Source organism: Suncus etruscus, chromosome 2 (genome assembly GCF_024139225.1).
Source record: "Suncus etruscus isolate mSunEtr1 chromosome 2, mSunEtr1.pri.cur, whole genome shotgun sequence".
Taxonomy (NCBI): Eukaryota; Metazoa; Chordata; class Mammalia; order Eulipotyphla; family Soricidae; genus Suncus; species Suncus etruscus.
This window is the reverse complement of record NC_064849.1, coordinates 49,761,260-49,788,064: the sequence shown is the minus strand read 5'-3', so window position 1 is coordinate 49,788,064 and position 26,805 is coordinate 49,761,260. Positions and strand designations below refer to the sequence as shown.

General features: G+C 39.6%; 1 protein-coding gene and 1 pseudogene across 1 annotated transcript in view; both read right to left on the bottom strand.

Annotated features, from left to right (window-relative positions):
* Positions 1 to 26,805, bottom strand: part of SEC23A (SEC23 homolog A, COPII coat complex component) — a 72,996-nt gene that overhangs the window by 33,146 nt on the left and 13,045 nt on the right. Inside the window, exons 5-10 of the mRNA XM_049766582.1 lie at positions 25,660 to 25,896; positions 21,186 to 21,265; positions 19,005 to 19,149; positions 11,504 to 11,662; positions 8,626 to 8,741; positions 7,298 to 7,421 (exon numbers count right to left, since the gene is read on the bottom strand). Coding sequence (XP_049622539.1) covers positions 7,298 to 7,421; positions 8,626 to 8,741; positions 11,504 to 11,662; positions 19,005 to 19,149; positions 21,186 to 21,265; positions 25,660 to 25,896 — 861 coding nt within the window. The remainder of the gene's footprint in view (positions 1 to 7,297; positions 7,422 to 8,625; positions 8,742 to 11,503; positions 11,663 to 19,004; positions 19,150 to 21,185; positions 21,266 to 25,659; positions 25,897 to 26,805) is intronic.
* LOC126002326 (uncharacterized) lies at positions 7,122 to 7,219 on the bottom strand (annotated as a pseudogene).

The window sequence follows — 26,805 nt, the reverse complement described above, 5'->3', positions numbered from 1 at the left end:
TGGGTCTTAGCCCCTAGCTAGAATACTATTTCCCACAGGTTAAGAATATTTGTTATCAGGAGTAAACCAGGATTTCCTGCTATCCCTTAATTTACATCAGTAATGACACTTAGGGCCAGGAACTTCTTTGATATGTAAGAATTCAGTCTTCCTTTTATCCTCTAACTCCTAACTGAAACCTATTCTATTCTAAGGTTACAAACCACCTAAAGCTATGTGTATTTGTTCTAAAATCAAACAATGTACATTGCATTCCTTTCATGTTATGACTGCCTCATTTTCCCTTTATATACTCCCTTGCCTGAAGATTAAATTTGTCACCCTCCTGCCAGAGATATGTTGACCCCACACATACTGTGTGTGGTATCATTATTTCATATTTCATATTCATCCACTTGTGCTCCCGCTTATTCCCAGTGAGGATTTACGGACCCCACTAAGGTCTTGCTGTGGACGCAACATGCCCGCAGCAATAAGCAACCTGATAAATCATGGTGTTTAAATAAAATTTCAAACAATGAAGGAAGTAATAGAAAGAGAAAAAGAAGAAGGGAAGGAGGGAGGGTAGGAGAGGGAAGGAAGTAGGGTAGGAGAAGGACAGACACCTGGCATGGTTCATTGATGTGACTTGATGGTAGATTCCCAGGCCCATTTAAAAAATATATATGTACATATAAATATATATATTTTATCTATTTATTAAACATATAAGGCCAGGGATGAGGTTCATGTGGGAGTGCACAGGTTCACATGATCACCAGCTCCTCATGGCCCACCCTCCCTACTCCTCTCACCTCACCCCAAGCAACACCAGATGGAAACCTGGGGCCCTTGAACTCTTTAGAATCAAATCTAAAAGTGGTCCCAAGCACCAGAAAGCAGTGTTCCCGCAAGTATTTAAATAAACAAAACCTGCTGTAAAAATTAAACTTTATGGGCCTGAAAAGGGAAATCAGCCCCCCCCCAACCTTGGCGGGTGTTCCGCCCCTTAAGGAAGTCGTCACTACCTTGGCTCCACCCTTAAGAAAGTCGTCACTGCCTCGGCCCCACCTCTACCCCCACCTCACGAATCATTGGTGTTGTCCTGGCGGAAGTCCAGCCCTCAAGGACTCTCCTTCCCCTCCCACTTCCCATCCTATATAAGGGGGTGATCAGGGAAACACGTGGTCTTTGGTTCTGCTGGGAATCCATAGACCCTGGCCATTCATAATGGTCAGTATTAAAGCACTTTTCAAAGCATCTGCTGGAACTCATGAGCCTCTTCATTTCTCTGCGCCGGGTAACTAAATTAGGACTTCCGGACCTTTCAGTTTGGTGAGCCACCAGGAGTCCTCTTTCTGCCCGGCACAGAGAGCTATGAACAGGTGTCTGGTGAGTTCTGATGTGTATGTGTGTGTGTGAGAGCGCGCGCTTTGCTTCGTGTCTGTCTTAGTCTAAAATTATGTTGTATTCTGTGACCAGCGGAAAGCTGACTTTGTGGTGGCTTGGCTAATGTTATGAGCTCTTTGCTCGATGTGGAAACCGAGTAGAAGCAGACTTTGTTTCATAGGGGGGTTAGAGTCCCCCCGGGTGACTAAGGGATCTTCCACCTGATGTGTTTCCAGGTGTGTGTGGTCCTCCACCTGATGCGTATACCAGGTGGGCAGGAAAAGTTGACGAGCTTTGGCTGCTTAGGTCACGACCCTGGTGGTACCCCAGGGGTTCAGTAAGAGCGGCGGGAAGACGTTCCCGCTGCTGCTAGGAGGTTGTCTGCCTGTGATTTGTGGAGCTCAAAAACTTGGTTGTTATTACAGTTGTGTCTCTGGATGTTCGTTTGACTCCCCTCTGACTGCCTCCTTTGCCTGTCCGCCTTCCTGGCGATTCTACAAGTTTGATGAGACAAATTCAATCCACCCCACTTACTCTGACACTAGAACTTTGGGAAAAGATTACTTGAACGCATTTGTTTGGGTTGTTTCCGTGTGGCGCCACTGTTTGTCTGTTTGTTTGTTTTTGTCTGTGTGTTCTATGTTTTTTTTTTTGGTCTGACCACGGGACGCGCCCGACCCCCTCGCAAGGGCCGATCCCTGGGGAAAGGGGCCGACCGCCGGTGAGCCCGCGTCTCCCTCGCCCGTCAGTCGTCCCAGCAGCGAAACGCGCGACCCCCGCCGCCCGCGGCGTGGTGAGAGGGCGCCCGAAACCCGCCTAACCCGCTCCCCTCCCAACCAGGGAGCGGACGCGTGCAAGGGCATGGCGAAGGGTGTTCTATCCTGCCATGTGTTCGGGCCAAAAAGAGCAACTGGCCGTTTTTTTTTCTAGCCGAAAGAAAAAAAAAAAAGGTGCTTTTTAAACTCTCCAGCCTGAAGAAATTTACCACGCCCCAGGGCAAACTATTGTCCTCCCAGCCTCACCTGGCTGGGGAATGTAGGTCATTTACATATCAAAGAAAAATCTAGCTAATGGTTTGAAAGTCAGAGAAAAAAAATTTTTAAGCGTTTAAATTTCTAACTTAAAGGTTTCTTAAAAAAATAATAAGGGGATGTTGCAAATTACTGTTGTTATTTTTGTTTGTTTGTTTTTCGGTGCACGTGGAGATTTTTAGCAGCGGAGCCACTGCAAAAAAATGAGTGGCGGGAAAAAAAAAAAAAGGGAAGGAAAAGAGAAGGAGCCAAATGGTAGGGCGTTTGCCTTGCATGCAGAAAGGAAAGTGGTGTAAAAAAATTAAAAATGTGAAATAAAAAAAATCTGTATAATCAATCTAAATAATTATTAATATGTCTCTAGGTTAAAAAAAAGAAAGTGTAAGTGTTTTTAAGCATGTTCTACCAAAAGTAGTAAGCATTCATTCTTTCTGGTTTTCAACATTAATTTGTGTAACGTAAATTGCTGGTGTTTTAATTGCTGGTGTTTTCTGTTTAGAAAACTAAGTGAATTTCTATATTTAGAATTAAGCATAATTAAAATATTATTTTGCAATTTTTCATTATATGTTACCAAGAACATTAATATTTGTATCACAGAAGGTTTTATAAAATTGGTCATGGTTTTAAAAATGTATAAAATATTTTGTTGTAAAAAAAGATTCTAGAATTATCTAAGTAATTTAAGTAATATTTGCTTTTTCTCTTCTCCCAGAACCTTTTAGTACCATTTATGTCATGGCATCATGTTGCTTTGCACAAAATACAAGCAAATGGCTTTCTCTCTGCATGAGGAGTAGTCCTCATGCAAACAGAAAATCAAAAAAATTAGTAAGGGGACCCCAAAGACCTCTTTTAGAGGAATAATTGGAGTTAAGGTGGTGTGGCAAGCAGGCATCCTCAAGCATTTGGCTGAAAAGACCGGCGAGAGACTGAAATAAATGGCCTGAGTAAGGAAATTGAAGATTTTCCTAGAAGATCATCACAGCCTGTGGGCCCTGCTCTCCCCCTCAATCTCAGAAGAAGAGAATTCGAGGTCAGTCTCTTCCAAACCTGGAGAGGAGTGGAACAGACAAGTCACCTCTAAAAATTCCTGCAGAGGGTGAGATGCCCAGCCAGAAGAACCTCATGCTGAACCAACCAACTCATCAGCCAAACCTGAGTGACTGTGAAAAACCTGCAGTGTCCACAACCTATCCTCAGAAAAGCTCTGTAAGTAATGGGGGTGCCCCAGATGGAGATTTCTCCAACAGCGCTGTATATGTGCAAAGGAAAAAGCCAAGTTATTCAAATACCTGGTAAGGTACAAGGTAAAGGTGGAGAGAAAAACCATTTTTGGTAGCTAATTAAAATTCTAGTGGGCCTAACTTAAAACCCACTTCTTTGAAGTAACTTATGTAAAAATGCTCTTACTAGTTGTATTAAACCAGATCATAAATTGTAAATGCAAATGTTAGTCTAACTGAAGTAACTCAAAACTGTGTTTATTCATAATGCTATAATGCTTTGTTTTCTGTTAATTAATTTGTGCTATCATTACAGACAATAAGAACAGCTGTGCCATTCAAGTTGTGCTATTTACTGCTCCAAGGCCTGAGTGGGTTAAGTAATATTCCCCTGTATAATTAATCTAATCCTTTTCAGGTGTTAAAACTGCAAAAGTGAACCAGTTAACTGCTCCTTTAGAAAAATATGAGATTTCACCCTATCTAAAGATTGAAACTGCAGTCCCCTGTCAGCCTGAAGTAGCTACAGAAGATTGATCTTCGACCACGTTCCCTCTAATAACTTCTAGAGTGATAAAATCTCTAAAGCAAAATGGTCATCAGAAAAAGCTATAAGGGAAATAAGGGAAAAAGAAAGGCCACAGAAATTAATAAGCCAAGTTAACAATTAAAAATAACATTATGCCTATCTATCCCAGAGGTTAAAGCAGGTAGCAAAAATTATGTTTCTCTTGGTAATGTTAAAAAGTAAAACAGTCATTAATAAAAATAAAATTTCTTCATCTCTGTCTAACCCAGTGCAGAAAAGGCAACTGAAGTTTAGGGCTTTCTACCCCAACAGCTGTTTAAGTTGCAGAAATGGTGTCAGCAGAAACCTCCTTATTTTCGTTGTGAAATTCACAGCCTATGAAAAAAAAGCAACCATATGGGGCCCCGCCCAGTGCAAATGTTTTCTGAGTCTTATAATGTTTTTCTCTCCCCCCTTCCACTCTCCTAGCAGCTCGGCCGGCCGCCATCGATGCCCCCTACAAAGCCAAGTCTGAAAGGGACTCAAACAGGCATATAAGCCCCAGAAGCCGAGAGACCAGGTCCTAGTAAATCTAGTAAATCGGTACCGCTCGCAAACACTAGAGCCTATGTGGAAAGAACTGCTGTCAAGGTGAACTGCATGCTTCCTGGGTTCACGCCTTCCATCTAAAACCTGGAAAGTGAAGCACACTGAGGATCCCCTCAAGATACGGGTCCGGCGGGCACACTTCAGCCCTAATGCACTCACTGACTCTGGCAATGCTCTCCCTGGCACTTGCTAAAAAAAGGGCTTAATCAGGTCATGCACCCAGATGAACTGGTAAAAAGACTATATGGAAACCCCTGTGACTGAAGGGTGGGGGCATCAAATCAATAGTAGGCTTGTGTGAAACTAGAACCGCTTACCTCCGGTCCCCTACTTCTTCCCATGTGGTGGTGGGAAAGCCGAAATGGGGGTGTAAAGCAAAACCTCAGCCTTTGCCTCCCTCTTGGGGGTGGGGGGAAAAATTGGCCTCTGGCTGTCCCTGTCTGACTAGGTAATCTAACCTTTGCTTCTTCTAGCTGTACTTATGTCAAAAGGTAGTCCCGTTTAGCTTTAAATCTTCTGTTTGCTATTCATAACAGCACCAAATCTGTAAACCTGGGTCAGGTAGGAGGTACTCAGTGCTCAGAAGTCCTGCCTGCTCCCTCTAGCCCAGGGTATTTACCTCCGGAACGGGTATAAATGTGTGGTAAAAATTTGGCTTATACATCCCAGCATTAGTGCTCAAAAGTAGCAGGTAAATTGGTAACTGGGGAAGCAGGGCTAGCAGAACTAGCGGGGCTAAACAGAAATAACAAACTCTCACAAGAGTTAATTTCAAATGTGTAAAACAGAATCAAGCACCATCAAGAGTAGCTGGCCAAGATAAAAAGCTATTAAATGGTCCCTTATGGTCTTTATGAAATGGAATTCTCCCCTATCTAATACCCCTACTGGGGCCCCTCCTAAGCCTTTTTACTTCTGGTAGCCATTGGCCCATGCAGGGTTAGCTCATGCAAATAATTATGACCAGTAATATCAGAAAGTAAAGGCCCCAAATTACATTGGCTTCTAGGATTAGAAGCCTCCAGTACAAGAAGTGGGGATTGAAAAGGGAAATCAGCCCCCCCCCCCAAACCTTGGCGTGTGTTCCGCCCCTTAAGGAAGTCGTCACTACCTTGGCTCCACCCTTAAGGAAGTCGTCACTGCCTCGGCCCCACCTCTACCCCCACCTCACGAATCATTGGTGTTGTCCTGGCGGAAGTCCAGCCCTCAAGGACTCTCCTTCCCCTCCCACTTCCCATCCTATATAAGGGGGTGATCAGGGAAACACGTGGTCTTTGGTTCTGCTGGGAATCCATAGACCCTGGCCATTCATAATGGTCAGTATTAAAGCACTTTTCAAAGCATCTGCTGGAACTCATGAGCCTCTTCATTTCTCTGCGCCGGGTAACTGGCGGAACACCCGCCAAGGTTGGGGGGGGGGGCTGATTTCCCTTTTCAGGCCCAGAGAGATAGCACAGCGGCGTTTGCACCGCAGGGTGTGGCCCAAAAACAAATCAAAAAAAAAATTAAACTTTATGTAAAAAAATCATTTATTTATTTATTTATTTATTTATTTATTTATTTTGGTTTTTGGGCCACACCTGGCGGTGCTCAGGGGTTATTCCTGGCTGTCTGCTCAGAAATAGCTCCTGGCAGGCACGGGGGACCATATGGGACACCGGGATTCGAACCAACCACCTTTGGTCCTGGATCGGCTGCTTGCAAGGCAAACACCGCTGTGTTATCCAGGCCCTATGTAAAGAAATTTAATCTACATAATATCATTTCTTAATAAGTATCCAGAAATATCAAAGTAAAATTTTAGTGGTTGTTTAGTTCTGAGAAAATATTTCTCTGGGTCTCAATGTAAAATATAAAAATTTATGTTTAAATATAAAAATACTTATATTCTTAAGGAATATAAAGGTGCATATCATGCTACTTGCATCTCAACCTGTGATACAAACTTTCTCCCCACTCTTCCTTCCTTTGTTCTTTTTTTTTTTTTTTTTTTTTTTTTTTTTTTTTTTTTTTGGTTTTTGGGCCACACCCGGTGGTGCTCAGGGGTTACTCCTGGCTGTCTGCTCAGAAATAGCTCCTGGCAAGCACGGGGGACCATATGGGACACCGGGATTCGAACCAACCACCTTTGGTCCTGGATCGGCTGCTTGCAAGGCAAACGCCGCTGTGCTATCTCTCCAGGCCCCCTTTGTTCTTTTCTATTCTCCACTCTCTTTATATTTTTCTAAGTTTTTTTTTAATAAAAAGAGACTATTAAATTTAATTATTTTTCCATGGTGCTAGAGAATGATTGCAGGGCATCACATATGCAAAACAAGTGACCTAAGGCTGCCCCACATTCCAAATCCTGATGCAATTATTTTTTTCTCCTTTGGTAGTAAAAATATGGAATGCTTAACGAATTTGCAGTCATCCTTGCACAGTGGCCATGCTAATCTTTTCTGTATCATTCCAATTTGTGCTGCCAAAGAAAGCACCTGATGCAATTTCTATATCACAATCATCCTACAAATTTTTCTCATAAACTACTACACAAATCAAGTTTTGATTCTTACCTTGATTTCTAATGTACCACCAAAGCCCATTTTAAATTGTCCATGCATATCTTTAGTAAAAACCCTTTGAAAAGTTTGCTTGAATAAGGAAGTATTGAAAGAGTCGCCCATTACCATGTAACCCCTGCAATAAAAGAACAAAAGAAGTGTATTTAATGTGCATACTGTGCTAAAACTAGAAAAGTAAATTATTTTTCAAATGTCACCAGTTCCCTGGAGAGAAAGTACTGCAGATTAAGGTGCTTCACTTGTACACACTTAACCCAGGTTCAATAACCATCATACCACGTGGTCCCAAAAGCCTGCCAGGAAAAAGTCCAGAGCACAGCAGTAAGTGGTTCAAATCTATTATCTGCAGTGACAGCAGGAAGGATATTTGCCCTTGTATATTGCCAACACAGGGTCAAGAACCAGAACCCTTTATGATCCCTTGAGCCCTCTGAAAGTGATCCCTGAGCACAGTCAGAAGAAATCCCTGGGGACCACTAGGTGTGGTCCAAAACCAAAAAAAATAAAAATAACTCCAGCAAATTTCCCAAAATATACTACATTATCATCCAATTTATTTTATATATCAATTATAATAGGGTACATTCCACACAAGCCATCTTAATTCTAAAATATAGTGCCCCTATCAACTGCATTTGTCTTCAGTACCTTTCAGTACCCAAGGTTTCGTGGTTTGGGGGTTTTGTTGTTGTTGTTGTTGTTTTATTTTGTTTTGATGTCACACCTGGAGGCGCTCAGGGATTACTCCTGACTCTTCGCTCAGAAATCGCGCCTGGCAGGCTCAGGGGACCATATGGCATGCTGGGGATGGAACACGAGTGGGCAGTATGCAAAGCAAACATCCTACTGCTGTCCTATTGCTCTGGCCCCAAGATTTCATTTTTAAATAACTTACATATCCACATTATAAAACACAAATAAGGTAAACATTAAGAAATATATCTTTCCCTTCTCAGCCACCCAGTTCTCCATCAAGATATCTTATGATTAAGGGGGGAAAAAAGCCTATATACATATAAACACAATGAACTGGGATATGTCATAATTAATTTACCAATGTCACACTCCAGAGAATATTGGGATACTTTATGCATTTACATATGAATGCTTTTCCAGTAAGTACATATCTATTTTAAGTTTGAAGAAAGTTTTCAAATTAAAACTATACTGAAAAACAATCTTTAATAAATAAAACTTATTAGTTTACCATCTTTGACAACTAAATTCTTTAATATGTAAAAACTTCAGTTTGACGACGTGTGAGCCTCCGCTGTCATTATTGATTTACAATTACAAATTGTAAAAATTTAAATACATACCCAGTAAGGTTAGGACAGCATTTCATTTCCAGTAGACCTGTCTGATCTAATGCGCATGCATAAATATCAATAACATGACCAGTTGTAGCAGCTCGATTAGCCAGTGCTTCAAAATGCTACAAAAGATTTTCAAATCAATGAGAAAATTTAAATATTTTATATATCTTTTTCCCTTAATCAAAATAATATTTTAAATATTTTAAATATCCCATATAATTATAAACTTCATCTTGACAGTTATCAACAAAATCCTATCATTAACAGAAAACATATTTAATGACCAACAGGATATGATCTGTTTTAATTAAATTATCAATAGCATCACACAAAAATTATAGCATAACTTCTGTAAGCCTAATACTGGACAGAAGATAGTTCAGCAGGCTAGCACATATTTAATATATGAGAGGTTCAAATTCAAATCCAGCACTGCATGGTCCCCCAAGCACCATTGGGAGTATGAAAAAAAGCAAGCCCCAAAGCAAAAAGCATTTTGTATGACTCTGATACTGTCACTTTTCTTCTTTAAAGGCTATTCTCTCTAAGGCTGAAGAGAGAGTACAGAGGGTAGGAAGGGGGCTTGCCTTGCACATGGCTAAGATTCTATCCCCAGTATCGAATATGCTCCAACCCAAACACTGGCAGGAGTAATTCCTTAATGCAAAGCCAGGAGTAAGTTGTGAGCATCACCAAGTGTGGCCCAAAAAGAGAATAACAACAACAACAACAACAACAACAACAACAAAAGATATTTTGAAAAGATTTCTCCCCAAGTGGTAGAATAATTAAATCCTACAGGTAAAATGGAAAAGAAGAGCAGGGGGCTGGAGAGATAGTAAAGTGGGTATGGTGTTTGCTTTGCACATGGCAGACCTGCGTTTCATTCCCAGCATCATAGTATACATTCCTCTGAGCCCATCAGGCACACCCCTGAGCACTACTTGGTGTGGCCCAGAAACAAAGAGCAGAAGAATGCTCCTCATTGGGAAGTGGAGGGAGCTGTACTATATGTAGATGTGCATATATATATACAAACACACACATACATACATACATACATACATACATACATACATACATACATACATACTATAGACTAGTATGGACAGAACTAGGTTCTGAAAGGAGATCAAATGGTATATAGGTCCAACTTCATTTTTTCACTAATCCCTTAAGACTCCTATCCATCAAAAACTCCAGGTATACAAGTTTTATAGCTGACATCTCCAGGGACTGTTTGGAGCTAAGCCAGGCCAATATTCCCCTAATCCCCTACTCCCAAACACCTCTATATTTCCAGTTCTGGCAGCCACACCCTTGATCCTACACTGTCGCCATGTGAGCTCATCAGTCCAGTTCTACAAATTCTCAAAGTCCTGGACCCTGTGACCACATACGGGGCAGCATAACACCCCCCATAATTTTAATAATAATTTCTCAGTAGCACACCAAATTAGATTTAAAATAGTAATAGAACCAATATAGGCTCAATAAACAAAACCAACAATGGAATACTAACAATAAACAGCTTAGTAAACCTTTAGACAATGATTTAATAATGACTATTTTGTAAGATATGGCAACTTTTATAAATCTTTTCATTAAGTTTTTCTTCAATAATTACATTACTATTTAGTTGTACCAAGCAATATTAAGTAAACTATTCATACTTGCGAAGGGGTAGGCTTGGGGAATGGTGGGAAACAGGGAACAATGGTTGACAGAATGATGCACTAGTGGTGGGATTGGTGTTGGAACATTGAATGACAAAAATAACTCTAGTATGAGCAGCTCTGTAGACCACAATGTTTAAAAATATAAAGAAAATTATTTAAAAGATGACGTGCATAACAACCTATCAGTAACAGTATTGTAACCCACAGTCCCTAAAAGGAGAGGTGAGAAGAGAGGAAGGTCAAAAATAAAAAAAAGAAAGAGGGCCGGGCGGTGGCGCTAAAGGTAAGGTGCCTGCCTTACCTGCGCTAGCCTAGGACGGACCGCGGTTCGATCCCCCGGCGTCCCATATGGTCCCCCAAGCCAGGAGCGACTTCTGAGCGCATAGCCAGGAGTAACCCCTGAGCGTCACCGGGTGTGGCCCAAAAACCAAAAAAAAAAAAAAAAAAAAGAAAGAAAGAAAGAAAGAAAGAAAGAAAAAGTGCCTGTCAAAGAGGCACACTGAGGGGTGGGTTAGAAAGGAAACTGAGACATTAGGAGGGGACTGAACACTGGTGAAGGGGCTGGTTTGGAACACTGTACACCTGAAACTCAACCATGAGTAACTATAACTCTGTAATTCAGTGATTCAATTTTAAAAAATTTAATAAATAAAAATAAAAATGGTTTTCCTTGGGCATTAGATAGTACAGCAACTAAAGCAGGAGTGATGCCTGAGCACAAGTCAGGAATAAACTCTGACAACTACCAGGTATAAGCCCAGGCCAAAGGGCTAAAATATAGCATAAAAAAGGAGTTCTCTAAAAAGTAGTCTCTAGGAGCTGGAGTGGTGGTGCAGTAGTAGGGCATTTACCTTGCATGCAGCTAACCTAGGATAGACCATGATTGGATCCCTATGGTCCCAAATGGTCCCCCAAGCCAGGAGCGATTTCTGAGCACATAGCCAGGTATAACTCAAGCATCATCAGGTGTGGCCCAAAAAACAAACAAACAAACAGAAATAGTCTCTAATAAAAAACTTACTGCTACTTATAATTTTTAGTATTAAAAATCAGAAAAACTATAACTTCAATGACTAAGAAAAAGAGCTATACTCAATTGTTAGTTTTTTATAATCAGATTTTAAATTCAGTTATTTTCACAGAAAATTCTCTCTCAAATTAACTTTTCTAATGAAACTGAAAGAATTAAACATGAAAATTACCTTAGTTCCCTTTTTAACAAATTTGGCATTGTCCTTGTCAATATCATGCCATGATCTTATGGGTGTCTTCAATTCATCTCCAACCACCATTCCAGGTCCCTGAGTAGCTGGACCACCAATGAACATCATGATACGAGCACCAGTGTTGGGAAAAGTACACTATTAGAAAAGAATAAATTGTCAAGCACTTAATGAAAAATGAAAGTATATGTATTTCTGATCATAAATTTGATCTAATTTTTCTACAAAACAGGAAAGCACACTTTTCCAAGGAATAAAGCCAATGTTACAAGTAAAATTTAAAAACAAGACAGTTGCTTGAATACTTTTGAAATCATAAATTGTAGTGCATCCTGAGTTATAAAATAATCTGTAAACCTAAGCAGTATTCCTAATCACTAAAGATTAATCAATAAGGGGCCAAAGAGATAGCACAGTGGCGTTTGCCTTGCAGGCAGCCGTCCCAGGACTAAATGTGGTTGGTTCAAATCCCTTCGTCCCATATGGTCCCTCGTGCCTGCTAGGAGCTATTCCTGAGCAGATAGTCAGGAGTAACCCTTGAGCACCACCGGGTGTGGCCCAAAAACCAAAAAAAAAAAAACAAAGATTAATCAATAAATGTTAATAGTATTCTTCTGACTTTAGTAGTCCAGAGTGATAGTACAGCTGATAAAATCATTTGCCTTGCACAAGACTGACATAATTTCGATCCCCAGCATCTCATATTATTCTTGATCCTGCTAGGAGTAATTCCTGAATATTGACAGTTATGACCCAAAGCCCCACCCATCCACCCAAAACAAAAATAAAAGAAAAAAGTGCATACTGATAGGAGCATCTTGTGTTTCTGTAAGTGCTGGGTTTTGTTTTGTTTTGTTTTGTTTGTTTGTTTGCATTCAGTATTTAAAGCAGAAGCAAGCATAGTTTACATTACAAGTTCAAGTTTAAGGATTCGATACTACAATCTATTCTCCTTCCTCTCAAAATACTCACACCCTACTCATTATACTTTTGCTATAGCCCCTATTATCATGGATATATTTTTAAAAATCTGTGGCCAGAGATTATTAGTACAGTGGGTAGAATTTTTCCCTAGCACACAGCCAACCCACATTTCATCTTATATGGCCCCTTTTCCAAGCACTGACAGGAGTGATTCCTTAGCACAAAGCCAGGAGTAACCCCTGAGAGCTGCTGGGTGTGGCCCAATTACGTCAATTCAGTCTAGTTTTTTGGATTTCTCAAAATTTGTGACTTACTGATAAAACTACATTTCTATTTATATACACATATATATATACACACATCTATAATAAACGTTTATATTGGGGTCACATCTAACTATACTTATGGGCTGCTCCTGGCTCTTTGCCTGATCACCATAGGCAGTACCTAAGACTTTAACCCATGCTTCCTGCATACAAAATGCACATGTAAGGTAAGATAAGATAAAATAAAACAAGGTAAGACCAGACAGCTAGATCTCCAAGATACTAGAGTTAATCTAGATCTTCCCAAGAAGATACCTTAAAAACTCTATTTTTAGGGTCAAAAATTCCAAAAATAGGGGCCAGAGAGATAGCACGGTGGTAAGGCGTTTGCCTTGACTTCAGAAGAACAGTGGTTTGAATCCTGGCATCCCAAATGGTTCACCGAGCCTACCAGGAGCGATTCCTGAGCATAGAGCCAGGAGTAAACCCTGAGCACTGCTGGCTGTGACTCAAAAACCAAAACTATATATACATAAGATTTTGCCATCAGCAATTCCTGTAACCTGCTACTTTTCTCAGAGAGAAAACAAAAAGTTATTGGTTTAGAGAAAGAACTCAAAGATGCATAGCAGAAAATAAATTATGGAGCCGGGGAGATAGTACAGGCGTTTGCCTTGCAAGCAGCCTATCCAGGACCTAAGGTGGTTGGTTCGAATCCCGGCATCCCATATGGTCCTCCATGCCTGCCAGGAGCTATTTCTGAGCAAATAGCCCGGAGTAACCCCTGAGCACTGCCGGGTGTGGCCCATAAACCAAAAAAGAAAAAAAGAAAAAAGAAAATAAATTACAATGCTTTTAACAACAAATATGACAATTCTCAAGATTATGAAAATCAAAGTTGCTTCTGTAGGTTAGCTCAAAATTATGTCTAAAAACTAAGTTAGAGAAATAAAAGGAAATATGAGGAAAAACAAAAAAATTATAGGGAGAAAGGAGATAGCTCAAAGGGCTAGTGCATATGGTTTGTATGCAGGAGTCCTAGGATCAATCCCTAGCACCACATGTCCCCTGAGAACCACCAATACCAACAATGAGCAATGTGCCAGAAGTCCCTGAGCACCCAGATTTGGCCCAAAAACAAAACCAAAAGGATAGAGCTCCAGTATCAAAACATAAAAGAAAGGGAGGGAGGAAGGGAGGTAAATACAGTTGGTGGGGCACTTGTCTTGCATGCAGCTAAACAGTACTGGGGGTACTGGGGACCATATGCATGGGACTAAACCTGAGTCAGCTGCATGCAAAGCAATTGCCATAAGTGCTGTACTAATATTCTGAACAAACTTTTGTTTTTGTTTTTTTTTGGGGGGGGGGCTATACCAAGTATATTCAGGAGTACCTGAGTTATTCCTGACTACCAGAAGTTACTCCTGACTCTTGAGCTCTGGAATTACTCCTGGTGGTGTTCAGGGGACTCATATGGGATACCAGGATCATGACCTACACACTGTACTATAGCTCTAGTCCCACAAATAATTGTTAATGGTAACTGAATCAGCCTTTTCAAAGACAAAAAGGAAAAAAAAAGACATTTTTTAAAAAGCTAGAATTTGTCTCGTTTTGTTATAATATTCAACTAAGCTGTCCTTCAAAATATTTAAAAGCTGTCCTTTTCTAAGTCCTTCATAGAAAAACATTTAAAGCATTCAATGGCTTATGAAATTCTGTACTTATAAGCCTTCTTAAGAATTTACTGGAAGGAGCCAGGGCCCTAGCTCAAAGGTCTGGAGTATATGCTTTAAATTCAAGAGCCATGGATTAAATCCTTAGTACATGGCCCTCTTCACCCACTTCCACAACTCCCCAGCAACTCCCCAGCAGAGGCCAAAAAAAAAAGCAAATAAACCATGGCACTTGGTAGGAATGACATAACTGAGTATATATATATTACAATTCTTTTTGTTTTGTTTTGGGGTCACACCCAGCAGTGCTCAGGGGTTACTCCTGGCTCTACACTCAGAAATCCCTCCTGGCAGTCTCAGGGAACCAAATGGGATACCAGGATTCAAACCACTGTCCTTCTGCAAGCAAGGCAAATGCCTTACCTTCATGCTATCTTTACAGCCCCTTTTTTACAATTCTTTTATGTAATATTGTTTCATTATACACACACAGATATACAAGACAGGAATAAAGTTTAAAAGAAAAAGAAGCAAATATGAAGCAAATAAGTAAGTCACATTGGGGGCCAAGTTAATGGATATGGATTATTAATCCAGTTTACTTCTGAACACAGTATAGTCATATATCCTGCAAACTATACTATATATCCTGAGAACAAATACTAAACTAAATCCTAAACTCTTTTATAGATAAATAAGCTAGAAGTAATAAAACTATTCATTGTAATTTAAGACTGAACAAATAAAAAATCCTTTCAAATAATGAGAAATATTTTCTCATGGTCAGGGAAGGAATACTGAACACTCCTGGTGGTGCTCAGAGAACCACATGTAGGTTGAGAATCAAACCCAGGTAAACTGCATGTAAAGCCAGCACCTTACCTTCTGTAGTCTCTCAGCAACCTCACAGAGTTTCAGCTTTCTTTAAAAAAAATTTAGAGGTCAGAAAAAAAAATTTAGAGGTCAGAGATCAAGTACAAGGGTTAAGTTTCTTGCCTTGCATGCAACTGACCCCAGGTCAACTCCAGCATTGCATATGGTCTCCTGAGAACCAGCAGAAGTGATCCCTAAGCAGAGTCAGGAATAGCCACCTAGCCACAAACCCACTCTCCCCCAAATTTTTTTTTTTTGGGCCACACCCTGTGACGCTCAGGGGTTCCTCCTGGCTATGCGCTCAGAAGTTGCTCCTGGCTTCTTGGGAGACCATATGGGACGCCCGGGGATCGAACCGCGGTCCGTCCTAGGCTAGCGTAGGCAAGGCAGGCACCTTACCTCCAGCGCCACCACCCGGCCCCCCCAAAATTATTTTTACAAACTCTCAGTCTTAGTGTTCTTTAAAGGGTAACAGTGACAAAAGCACTTGTCTTGCAAGTATAAAGCGATGAATTCATTAGCCTGTACCCCATCTGTTCAAGCACAATCCTGGCAGCATGGACATTTGGGTCCAATACTCAACAAAAATTACTGGATCTCTACTGTACCACAACCAAATGTACACAATCTCTGGTCATCACAACAAAAGTGAAAGAGGGGCTATTAATGAATATCTAAATAGCTAAAGATAATTTTTAAAATTTTAACAGTATTTTCTAATTACAAAACTAGGATATATTACTGAATATTTTTCAAATTCTACTACCATTGCTTGCATAAAAATATTTTTATCACTCTATTTTGATAACATGGGTTGCAGAAGTGACACTGATTTTATTTTATGTTATTTTGTTATACACTTTATTAAATGTTCCTACCACCAAAATATTCAGCTCCATCACTGTCTTTTTGTCACTTCTAATATGCTCTTATCTCCCTCCCTCCAGTGCTTAGTAATTTCAGTTTTGTACTCAAAAAAGAGAATCTGTCATCATTCAAAATTCTCCATTCCCTTGTTTTATTTCTTTATATACCACAGATAAGTGAAATTATCTAATATTTGTCCTCCTCTGATTTATTTCATGTAACAAAATGCTTGGAGCAAACTGCAAGATTTCATCATTTCTTTATAACTGTGTAATATTCCATTGTATATACGGATACATCTTCTTTAATCAGTATTTATCTGTAATTGAGCATTGGGGTTATTTCCATATCCTGATTGCTATACTTGGAATTGCAGTAAACATAATTGTGCGCATATATGTTCAAGTTAATGTTTTTATGTTCTTGGGTAGATGCCATGAAGTGAAGTTACTGGGTTGGGTGGAATCTCTTTCCTAATTTACTTTAAAGTCTATAATTTTCCATAGAGGATGAATAAACACCAACAGTGTTTAAATAAACACCAACTGTTCCCACCAACAGTAAAAAAATGTTTTCTTGTCACCACATCCCCAACACCACTGGCTGTTTCCAGTCTTCCTGATAAATGCCATTCTCATTATATTGTCACTTTGACTAGCATTTCCTGAAAATTAACTGATAAAGAACATTTTCTCCTGTTTACTAGTCATGCATATTTTTCTTCAGAGAAGTATTTATTCACTTCTCATATTTGATCAAGTTATTTTCTTAGTGCTTTAATCTTGGATGTTGGTCATTTATCAGACATACAGTATGCAAATATTTTCTCCAAAGCAAGGTACCTTTATTTTAGCTCAGGTTTATTTTACCATTCAAACACTTTTTCATTCTATGTAATTCCATTTGTTTATTTTTATTTTCTTAGTCAATATATTCAAAAATTTGGTACATATCCTGGAGAATTCTGACCATTTCCCTCAACGTAATTGATGCATTCTGGTCTCACACTGAAGTTTTTAACCTATTTGAGTTAACCTTTGTATATGATGTGGATATGAATTCAACTTCATTTTTTTCTACAGAGATATCCAGTTATTCCAACACCACTTGAAGAGGCTTTCCTTTCTCCACTTCACACACCCAACTTCTGTTGGATTAACTAACCATCTACAAGCTTTATCTCTGGGCTCACAATTTTAACCTATTGGTGTAGGTCTATCTTTATTCCAGTTACCACAGTTTTGATTATTGTAGCTTTACAGAACAGTTTAAAATCATGAAATGCAACATTTTACAACATCTTTCTCAAAACAGTGTTGGGAGTCTGATTACATTTTTTTTTTCTTTTTGAGCCACACATGGTAGTGCTCAAAGCTTACTTCTGGCTCTGTGCTCAGGATCTAGTTCTGGTAGGCTTGGGAGACCATGTAGGTTCGGTACCAAGGATCTAACCCAGGTCGGCATGTGCAAGGCAAGTGCCTTAACCACTGAACTATCACTCTGGCCCAATTCCAAACAAGTTTTAGTAGTATTTCTTTTTTTCTTTTTTTTTTAGTAGTATTTACTTCTAATCCTTGTAGAATGTCACTGTAATTCTGATGATGATTACTCTGAATCTGTACAATGATTTAGGTAAGCTGGTCATTGATACTCATCAGGATTTTAGCCAATCATTTTTTTCTTTAGTAATATTTGCCAGCTGGTATTAGGGTAATACTTTCATAAATTGCTATTAGAAAGGATTCAATTTTTCAATATTTTGGAAGACCTCGAGGACTTAGTTCTAAAATCTTAGTGTTTAAAAAGACACTGAGGTTCTTCTAGGACCATTGCTGCCATCTGCTGATGCAACTGAATTCTTTCTTTTTTGTTATTCCTGATGCTACATGCTTATATGCTATGTACACAGAACCTGACAGCAACAAATGTGTCTATTCAAATAACAATGAACATTTAGGCACAGAGTTTCTGGTGTTCCTACTCCTATTCAAGGTTTTACTCTCGTTTATTTTTTAGACATTGGGAGGTGGGGATGATGGCTGGAGAGACAGACACTTACTCAGCTAAATGGGCAGAAGGCTAAGCAAGGTTGAATAGACTACTCCCCACAGCTAGCCAAACTATATCTTGTCTGATATTGCTACTTGAAATCCCATCCCCCTCTATTTTGTGATAAGGGTGATGGCTGGGGAAACAGGTGCAACTCAACAGGCAGCCAGAAGCAAGGAGGATCACACTGCCAATAAAAAAAAATGGTGGCATAGCCAATGTTCTGAATGGGATTCCCCTATCATTTGTTCTGGAGGTACTGGCTAGAGAGCCTGTTTGACTTTCTTCCAGACTCCTTTTTTTCTTTTTGTTTTTGGGCCACACCCGGCGGTGCTCAGGGGTTGCTCCTGGATTTGCACTCAGAAATCACTCCTGGTAGGTTTAGGGAACCATATGGTATGCCAAGGATCGAAACTGGGTCCATCCTGGGTCAGCCACATGAAAGGCAAATGCCCTACTGCTGTACTATCACTCTGGCCCCCAGACTCCTCTCTATGTATGAAAGGATATGCTGACATACAATTTAAAGAAATAGAATCATGGGCCCGGAGAGATAGCACAGCGGCGTTTGCCTTGCAAGCAGCCAATCCAGGACCAAAGGTGGTTGGTTCGAATCCCGGTGTCCCATATGGTCCCCCGTGCCTGCCAGGAGCTATTTCTGAGTAGACAGCCAGGAGTAACCCCTGAGCACTGCCAGGTGTGACCCAAAAACCAAAAAAATAAATAAATAGAATCATACTATCTGATGATCTGAATTTTTAGTCAATATGATCTTACTATGCATTTACACATGACTTTTTAAAACAGTATTATCATCTTTACCTCAAGTAGTCCTACAGCTATGGAAAGTGCCACACCAGATGAACGCAAAGGTCTCTTTCCCTGTGGTACAGGCCAAGGATCTCGCTGCAATTCTCCCAGAAGATCTGTCAGGTTCATGTCTATTTTCTGTACTGGTTGCAAAAATCTACAAAAAAATTTTAAATAAAATGTCATTAACAGGGGCCAGAGAGATAGCACAATGATGTTTGCCTTGCAAGCAGCCGATCCAGGACCTAAGGTGGTTGGTTTGAATCCCGACATCCCATATGGTCCCCCATGCCTGCCAGGAGCTGTTTCTGACCAGAAAGCCAGGAAGTAACCCCTAAGCACTGCCGGGTGTGGCCCAAAAACCAGAAAAAAAAAAGGTCATTAACAAACTTCCATATAAATAGATAAAAATAATTAAATACATAGTAGATCTCAGGTTCTCAAACTTCAATGTATATTGGAATTAATAGCTGTTTTGTTTTTTTGTTTTTGTTTTGTTTTGTTTGTTTGTTTTTTTGTTTTTCTGGCCACACCCGTTTGATGCTCAGGGGTTACTCCTGGCTAAGCGCCCAGAAATTGCCCCTGGCTTGGGGGAACCATATGGGACGCCGGGGGATCGAACTGTGGTCCTTCCTTGGCTAGCGCTTGCAAGGCAGACACCTTACCTCTAGCGCCACCTCGCCGGCCCCTAATAGAAAAGCTGTTTTAAAAAAAATTGTCGGTTCCAAAGCCATGTTTGAGTTGTCGAGGTATTCAAGAATTTTCATTTCAAATGATCTCTCAGCAGTAAGGTGCTTGCCTTGCATGTAACTGACCCAGATTCAATCCTTGTCACTGCACATGGTCTCCCGAGTCTCACTTCATGATCCTTCAGTATAAGACAAGAGTAAGCCCTGAGCACTACCTCCTCAGAAAACAAACAAGTTCCCAGATGTTATCCCCACTTGTCCAGAAATTATAGTTTGAATTCAACAATTATAAATGAACCAATACAACCACGTATCCCTTCAGCTCAAAAATCCTTCACTTGCCAATATAACAAGTTTTAAAAAAATTTTTTTTTTTTTTTTGGTTTTTGGGCCACACCCGTTGACGCTCAGGGGTTACTCCTGGCTATGCGCTCAGAAGTCGCTCCTGGCTTGGGGGACCATATGGGACACCGGGGGATCGAACCGCGGTCTGTCCTAGGCTAGCACTGGCAAGGTAGACACCTTACCTCTAGCGCCACTGCCCGGCCCCAAAGTTTTAAAATTATTAAAGTAATTATAAAAAAGATACATTAACTCATTTTTTGTAGTAATAACTCTTTTTAAAAAGCTTGAGAAGAGGGGCTGGAGAAATACCATAGTGGTAGGGCATTTGCCTTGCAAGTGGCCAACCCAGGACCAATGGTGATTCCAATCCCAGCATCCCATATGGTCCCCATACCCGCCCGCAGTGATTTCTGAGCAGAGAGCCAGGAGTAACCCCTGAGCACCACCGGGTGTGGCCCCAAAACAAACAAACAAACAAACAAAAAGCTTGAGAAAGGGGACTGAAGCAATGGCATAGTGCCTAAGGTAACTGCCTTACAAGCAACCAACCTAGGATAAATCCCTTTCACCCATGTGGTCCTCTGAGCCCAAGAGCCAAGAATGAGCATGTCCAGATGTGGCCCAAAAACCAAAAGAAAAAAAGAAAGTTTGAGGTGAAAATGTTACTTCTAGAAAAAGAATGCCTGTTTCAAAACAGACAAGAAATGAGGGAGGAGGGAAATGGGGCACAATGATGTCAAGAAAGTGACACTGGGGAAAGGTGGTGTAAATTTAATGACTCAAATCCAACTATGAACATTTTTGTAACCACATTGCTTAAATAAATTGTTATTTAAAAAAAAAAAAAAAGGTACTTCTACTGTTAAGAAGTCAAAGTGGAAAGCTTTTAGGAGACCCTGTTTTTGCTTGACTGCCCACAATTACAAAGCAAGTATTTCTGAAATTAACAGAAAATCAGAAATATACCACAACTAAGTAACTCTTTACAATGTAATACAGGATTTTTCCTCTACTCTTGAAAGATGCATTCATATAATCTATATATAGTTCTATATTTTAAAGTGAAGAATCATTGACTGTGTTAAGTGAAAGTTCTTGGATACTTAAAACAGTTGCATAATTTATAAAATTCTCTTTGCCATATTTAACTATTCATTACCTATTAGAAGGAGGTGGCTGCTGTACCTGAGGACCACGTGTTGCTTGAGTGACAGGTACTTTAGCGAGTCCCAGCATTTCCTTTAGAGAGATTAATACAGTATTATTCTTTATCCAAAGATGTTATCGACTATCATGTGCAGATGCTATAATAAAATTAAAACCCCACAAATAACACAAGAAAATGGTATGTGAACAAAGAGTAATACAAACAGAAAAACTTTGTTCTTCATTATCAAAAATTACTGTAAAGCTTCAATATCTGTATTTCTGATACCAATTTAAATCCCTACTTGTAACTATATCTCAAGTACCTACTGTGTGTGTGTGTGTGTGTGTGTGTGTGTGTGTGTGTGTGTGTGTGTGTATGCTAGACATCTACTGGCAACAAAAAATTGGACAATAGAGGCCAGAACGATAGCACAGTGTATAGGGTATTTACCTTGCATGTGACTGACCCAGGTTTGATCTCTGGCATCACATAAGGTCCCTTGAACACTGCCTGGAACGACCACTGAGTGCAAAACCAGGAGGAACCACTATACACTGCCAGATGTGGCCCAAAATCAAACAAAAAACATTTTTGCCAATAATTCTTGGAGTTGATGATTACATAGTGGGCATAGTGCTTGACCTGCATTTGAGCCCTGGCACCCTATAAGGTTTCCTGAACACTGCCAATAATAAACCCTGAGTACAGAGTCAAGAATAAGCTCCAAGTGACATCGAGTATAGTCCCCCAAATAAAAAATTAATTATTTAATAATTTTGCTTATAGAAAGTAAAATCTTGGGCTGGAAGCGAGGGTATTTGCCTTGCATGCAGTGGGCATATGGTTTGATCCCCAACATTCCATATGGTCTCCTGAGTCTGCCACTAGTGATTTCTGAATGCAGAGCCAAGAATAACCCAAGTGGGGCCAGAGAGATAGCACAGCAGTAGGGCTTTTGCCTTGCACGCAACTGATCCAGGACAGACAGTGATTCAAATCCCAGCATCCCAAATGGTCCCTCGTGCCTGCCATGTATCTAGGAAGAAGTAGTGTATACTTCTAAAATTCAAAACAAAACTGAGGAGCTGAAGCATTGGCGCAGCAGCAGTAGGGCGTTTGCCTTGCATGTGGCTGACCTAGGACAATCCACAGTTCAATCTGCCAGCATCCCATATGGTCCCCCAAGCCAGAGCAATTTCTGAGCGCAGAGCCAGGAATAACCGCTGAGCACTGCAGGGTGTGACCCCAAAACCAAAAAAAAAAAAAAAAAAAAAAAGAATAACCCAAGTGTCACTGGGTGTGGTTTAGAAAACAAACAAAAAAGCAAAGTCTTAAAAACAAAGAGGAGTTAATTAAACATTAGATTAATGTAAAATTGTAAATATAATAACTGTTACAAATGAGTAGTATCTGGTATCATTAAAGGGGATTTACATGGGATTGCATAAAAAGGGAGTTATTCATGTTAGAAGAGTATGGCTTAAAACTAGATCATCAGTTTTGGTTTTTACGGGGGTATGGGGGGGTTGTTTATTGGGGGTTTTTTTTTGTTGTTGTTATTTTGGGCCACACCTGGTGATGCTCAGGGGTTACTCCTGGCTATGCGCTCAGAAATACACCACTTCATCCTAGATACATGACAACAATGCTGTTACTAATATTTTCCTGAATTGAAACTTAATCATAGAATATTATATAGTACTATATAGAAGTAAAAGTACTATATATTTTACTTAAAAGTATACAATAATCAGGAATTCTAAATATTTACAAATAAAAATTATTGGTCTGCTAACAGGAACAGTTTTTTAACTTACTTATTTTTTGTGGTATCAGGAACCCAAGTCTCACTGATTTAAGGTAGTGTGCAAACTATGTGTCAAATTCTGTGGCAAACTCACATATACTAATTCTTCATGAGACAATAATGCAGGACCAGAGAAACAACTCAACTTAAGTGCATGCTCTGCATGCAGAAGACCTAGGTTGGATCCCTAGTACATCAATGGCCCCTCAACACTGCTAAGAGCAAACCAAAATTCTAAGATAGGAGTAGCTCCTAAGCATTGATGAGAATGTCTCTCAAACCAAAGAAAATAAAACAATAATAAAGTAAATTTCTTAATCCCCATTATACAAATGAAAACTAATCCCCTACAAGGTTAAGTATAAGAATGTCTAAGATTACACCACTAGAAAGTAGCTAAGCAAGATATTAATCCAGATTTTCTATAAAGGATTCTATTTCAGATAGAACTATTTACTATAATATGATCCTATTTTCAAACAGGATTATAAACTACAATGAGTATTCTCTTATTTTATTTAGTACTGAAAATAATCCTGCAAAACAAATATTAAGTATCACATTCCATTAAGGATGAAAAAACAAGCGAAGAAATCACATAAAATCACACAACTAAAATATAAATTTAAGGATTTTTGTAACAAAGAACAAGTTCTTTTTAAATGGATGGATAGAAATGATGATAAAAAAAAAAAAAAACCCACTTTGAGGACCAGAACAATAGCACAGTAATAGGGCATTTTTGCCTTGCACGCAGCTGACCTGGGACCAACCCAAATTCAATCCCTGGCATCCCATATGGTCCCCTGAGCCTCACAGAGCGATTTCTATATGGCACACTCTACTCTGGAGAAGCCCATGTTCTCTCTATATCTAATATATATATTACCTCATCTCTCTCCTTACCTCCCTTTACTTCCCAATAAACCTGTTTTTATTAAAAAAAAAAAAAAAAAAAAAAAAAACCTCTCATCTCAAAGACCTAAAGAGATATAGTTCATGAGATACTTCAGGAAGTTAGGCCTTGGCTTTGCACAAATAACCACAATTGAAATTCCTAATGCTACATATAATTTCATAAGCACCATGGAAATAAAAATAAACCCTGGGTACTGCTAGATGTGATCCAACCTCTACTCTTCAAAAATATCTAACTTTGCCTAACACAGTATTTAGCTCCTAAATAAGATGTCAAGAAACAACTAATACCTCTGGTTGTTTTCTCTAAGTCTTCAGCATATGTCCAATAAACCCTCTAAATATCTCATGGGGCAGTAGAGAGAGCACAGGCATTAAGATGCATCAACCCGAGTTTAATCGCTAGCACACACTGTCCCCAAAGTAACAGCAGGTGCAGACCTAGAAGCTACCCCAGTTTTCTCAGGTCCTGGAGTACTGCAAGGGTGTCCTAAATAATCGTTGGTACCTCGTGGTCCAAGCAAGAACATGGTCTCGAGTCCCTGAACTGAGCCAATTGCCCAGTTAAATGAGACTCATAGGAAGGAATTTTTCATATCCTGACCAGTCAGAAAGCCTACCAAAAAGACCTCTCATAAAATACCTTCCCTCTGAATTTTAAATACACAGCTAAAAGAGAAGGGTCTTCAGGCAAGAGAGACTTCACTGGACAGAATGCTCGCCTTGATTGCATCTTGATGCAGATTCCATTCCTAGCACCTCATATGAGCCAGGAGTAAGCCCTGAGCACCACCAAGTATATGCCCCACCACATACAAAAAAAGTGAAGTATCTTCAATTAGATATTACAATTAAGACAGAATTAACGCTGTCATAAATTTTATAAATTTAGTATAGAGGTTTGCTCTTCAAACCTGTGTCCTCCCTTGAACGTGTATTTCCCTTACTTGTCTCTCTGCTCTTGGTTGCCTGTGTTTTTGGTTTGGGGGCCACACTTCACTGTGCACGGGAAACTCCTGTCTCTGCACTCAGGAATCATTCCTGTTGAATTTGGGTGACTATCAAACCTGGGTTGACCACGTGCAGAACAAATGCCTTACTGACCATGCTATCATATCACTCCATCCCTGATGCCTATGTTTTCTCCTGAATACAGTTCCCTGTATTTTTTTCCTCTCCTATTAAGTTTTAATTAAAAAATTGCCTTGCTTCACTCTTTAAAAAAACTTATGATAGTCACAGTTAATAAAAATATTTCCTAGGGGCCGGGCGGTGGCCCTAGAGGTAAGGTGCCTTGCCTTGCCTGCGCTAGCCTTGGACGGATCGCGGTTCGATTCCCCGGTGTCCCATATGGTCCCCCAAGCCAGGAGTGACTTCTGAGCGCATAGCCAGGAGTAACCCCTGAGCTATGGTGTGTGGCCCAAAAACAAAAAAAAAAAAAAAACAAACAAACAAAAAAAAATATTTCCTAGAGGGCCCGGAGAGATAGTACAGCGGTGTTTGCCTTGCAAGCAGCCGATCTAGGACCAAAGGTGGTTGGTTCAAATCCCGGTGTCCCATATGGTCCCCCGAGCCTGCCAGGAGCTATTTCTGAGCAGACAGCCAGGAGTAACCCCTGAGCACCGCCGGTGTGGCCCAAAAACCAAAAAAAAAAAAAAAAAAAAAATATTTCCTAGAAATTTATATCCAGAAAGCATTTATTGCTATATAAAGAGTGAATTTGACAAGGTAATTTCAATTACCATTGCTTTTATTTACCTGCAGTTGTTTAGCAGTCAAATCTTTTGTTCCTCTGAAGACATAGCTTTTTGAAATGCCCTCACAGCCAAGCTCATGAACCTGCACCATTCTTCCAAAAGTGATAAGTCCAACCAAAGCTGTTGGTGGTAAAAGACTTAAGGACATTTGCATAGATTCTTTCAGTGCTTGCAAATCTTCATCTTCCATGCAAGTATCAACCACGTAGAGGAATATCAAAGGCATCTGAGGACCACGCTTTATAAAACATTTGCAATTATAAGAAAAAATGTTTATAAAGTATTAATATGCACTTGAAACTAATGTTACATGTTAACCGAATCTAAATTTTTTAATAATTCTTAAAAGTAAAATAATTATAACAGGTAATATTCAAGAATTATTAATGAAAAGTGTATTAGTATATACTTCATTTATTCAATGGAATCCTAATAAACTCCAAAATGCAAAAGTTATGAAAGTATGGAAGAAAATCAAGACAAATAATAAAATGAAGAATTAAGTTAATTCAGGTATGAAGAGGAGATATTACAGTGGGTAAGGCACTTGTCTTACAAGCTGCCACCCTGAGTAAAAGAGGAAAATGGGAAGGGAAAGGAGGAAAAAAGAGGAGAGAAAAGAAAAAGAAGGGAAGGGGGAGGGAAGAGGGGATAGGAAGGGAAAGGTGGGAAAGAAAAGGGAGGGGAGGGAAAGGAAGGGAGAGGAGAGGAGAAGAAAAAAGAAAAGAAAAAAGAACAGAAAAAAAAAGGTTTGATCCTTGTGGTAAGGAGAGGAGAGGATAGTAGATAATACAAATATTAGATAATACAATAGTCAGATCAGAAAAAATCATTAGGACATAGTAAGTATCTGTAAACAACTTTCTAATTCCAAAATAAGACTGATACCTTTTTGTTTATTCAGCTAGTAAAATTTAGAGTACACCTCTCCCCTGTTATCCATGAAGCAAAGGCTAAATGATTCCCAATGGACATCTAAAACTTGAGAGGTATCATTAAACTCTGTTTAATTAGTTTCTACTTAACTATCATCATTAACAGATTCCTGAAAACTGAAACTTTAAGCAAAACTTTAAGCAAATCAGGCTGAACAAAAACAACAAAGACTGTTTCCTTCATCATCATTATAACAAAAGGATGTTATTTG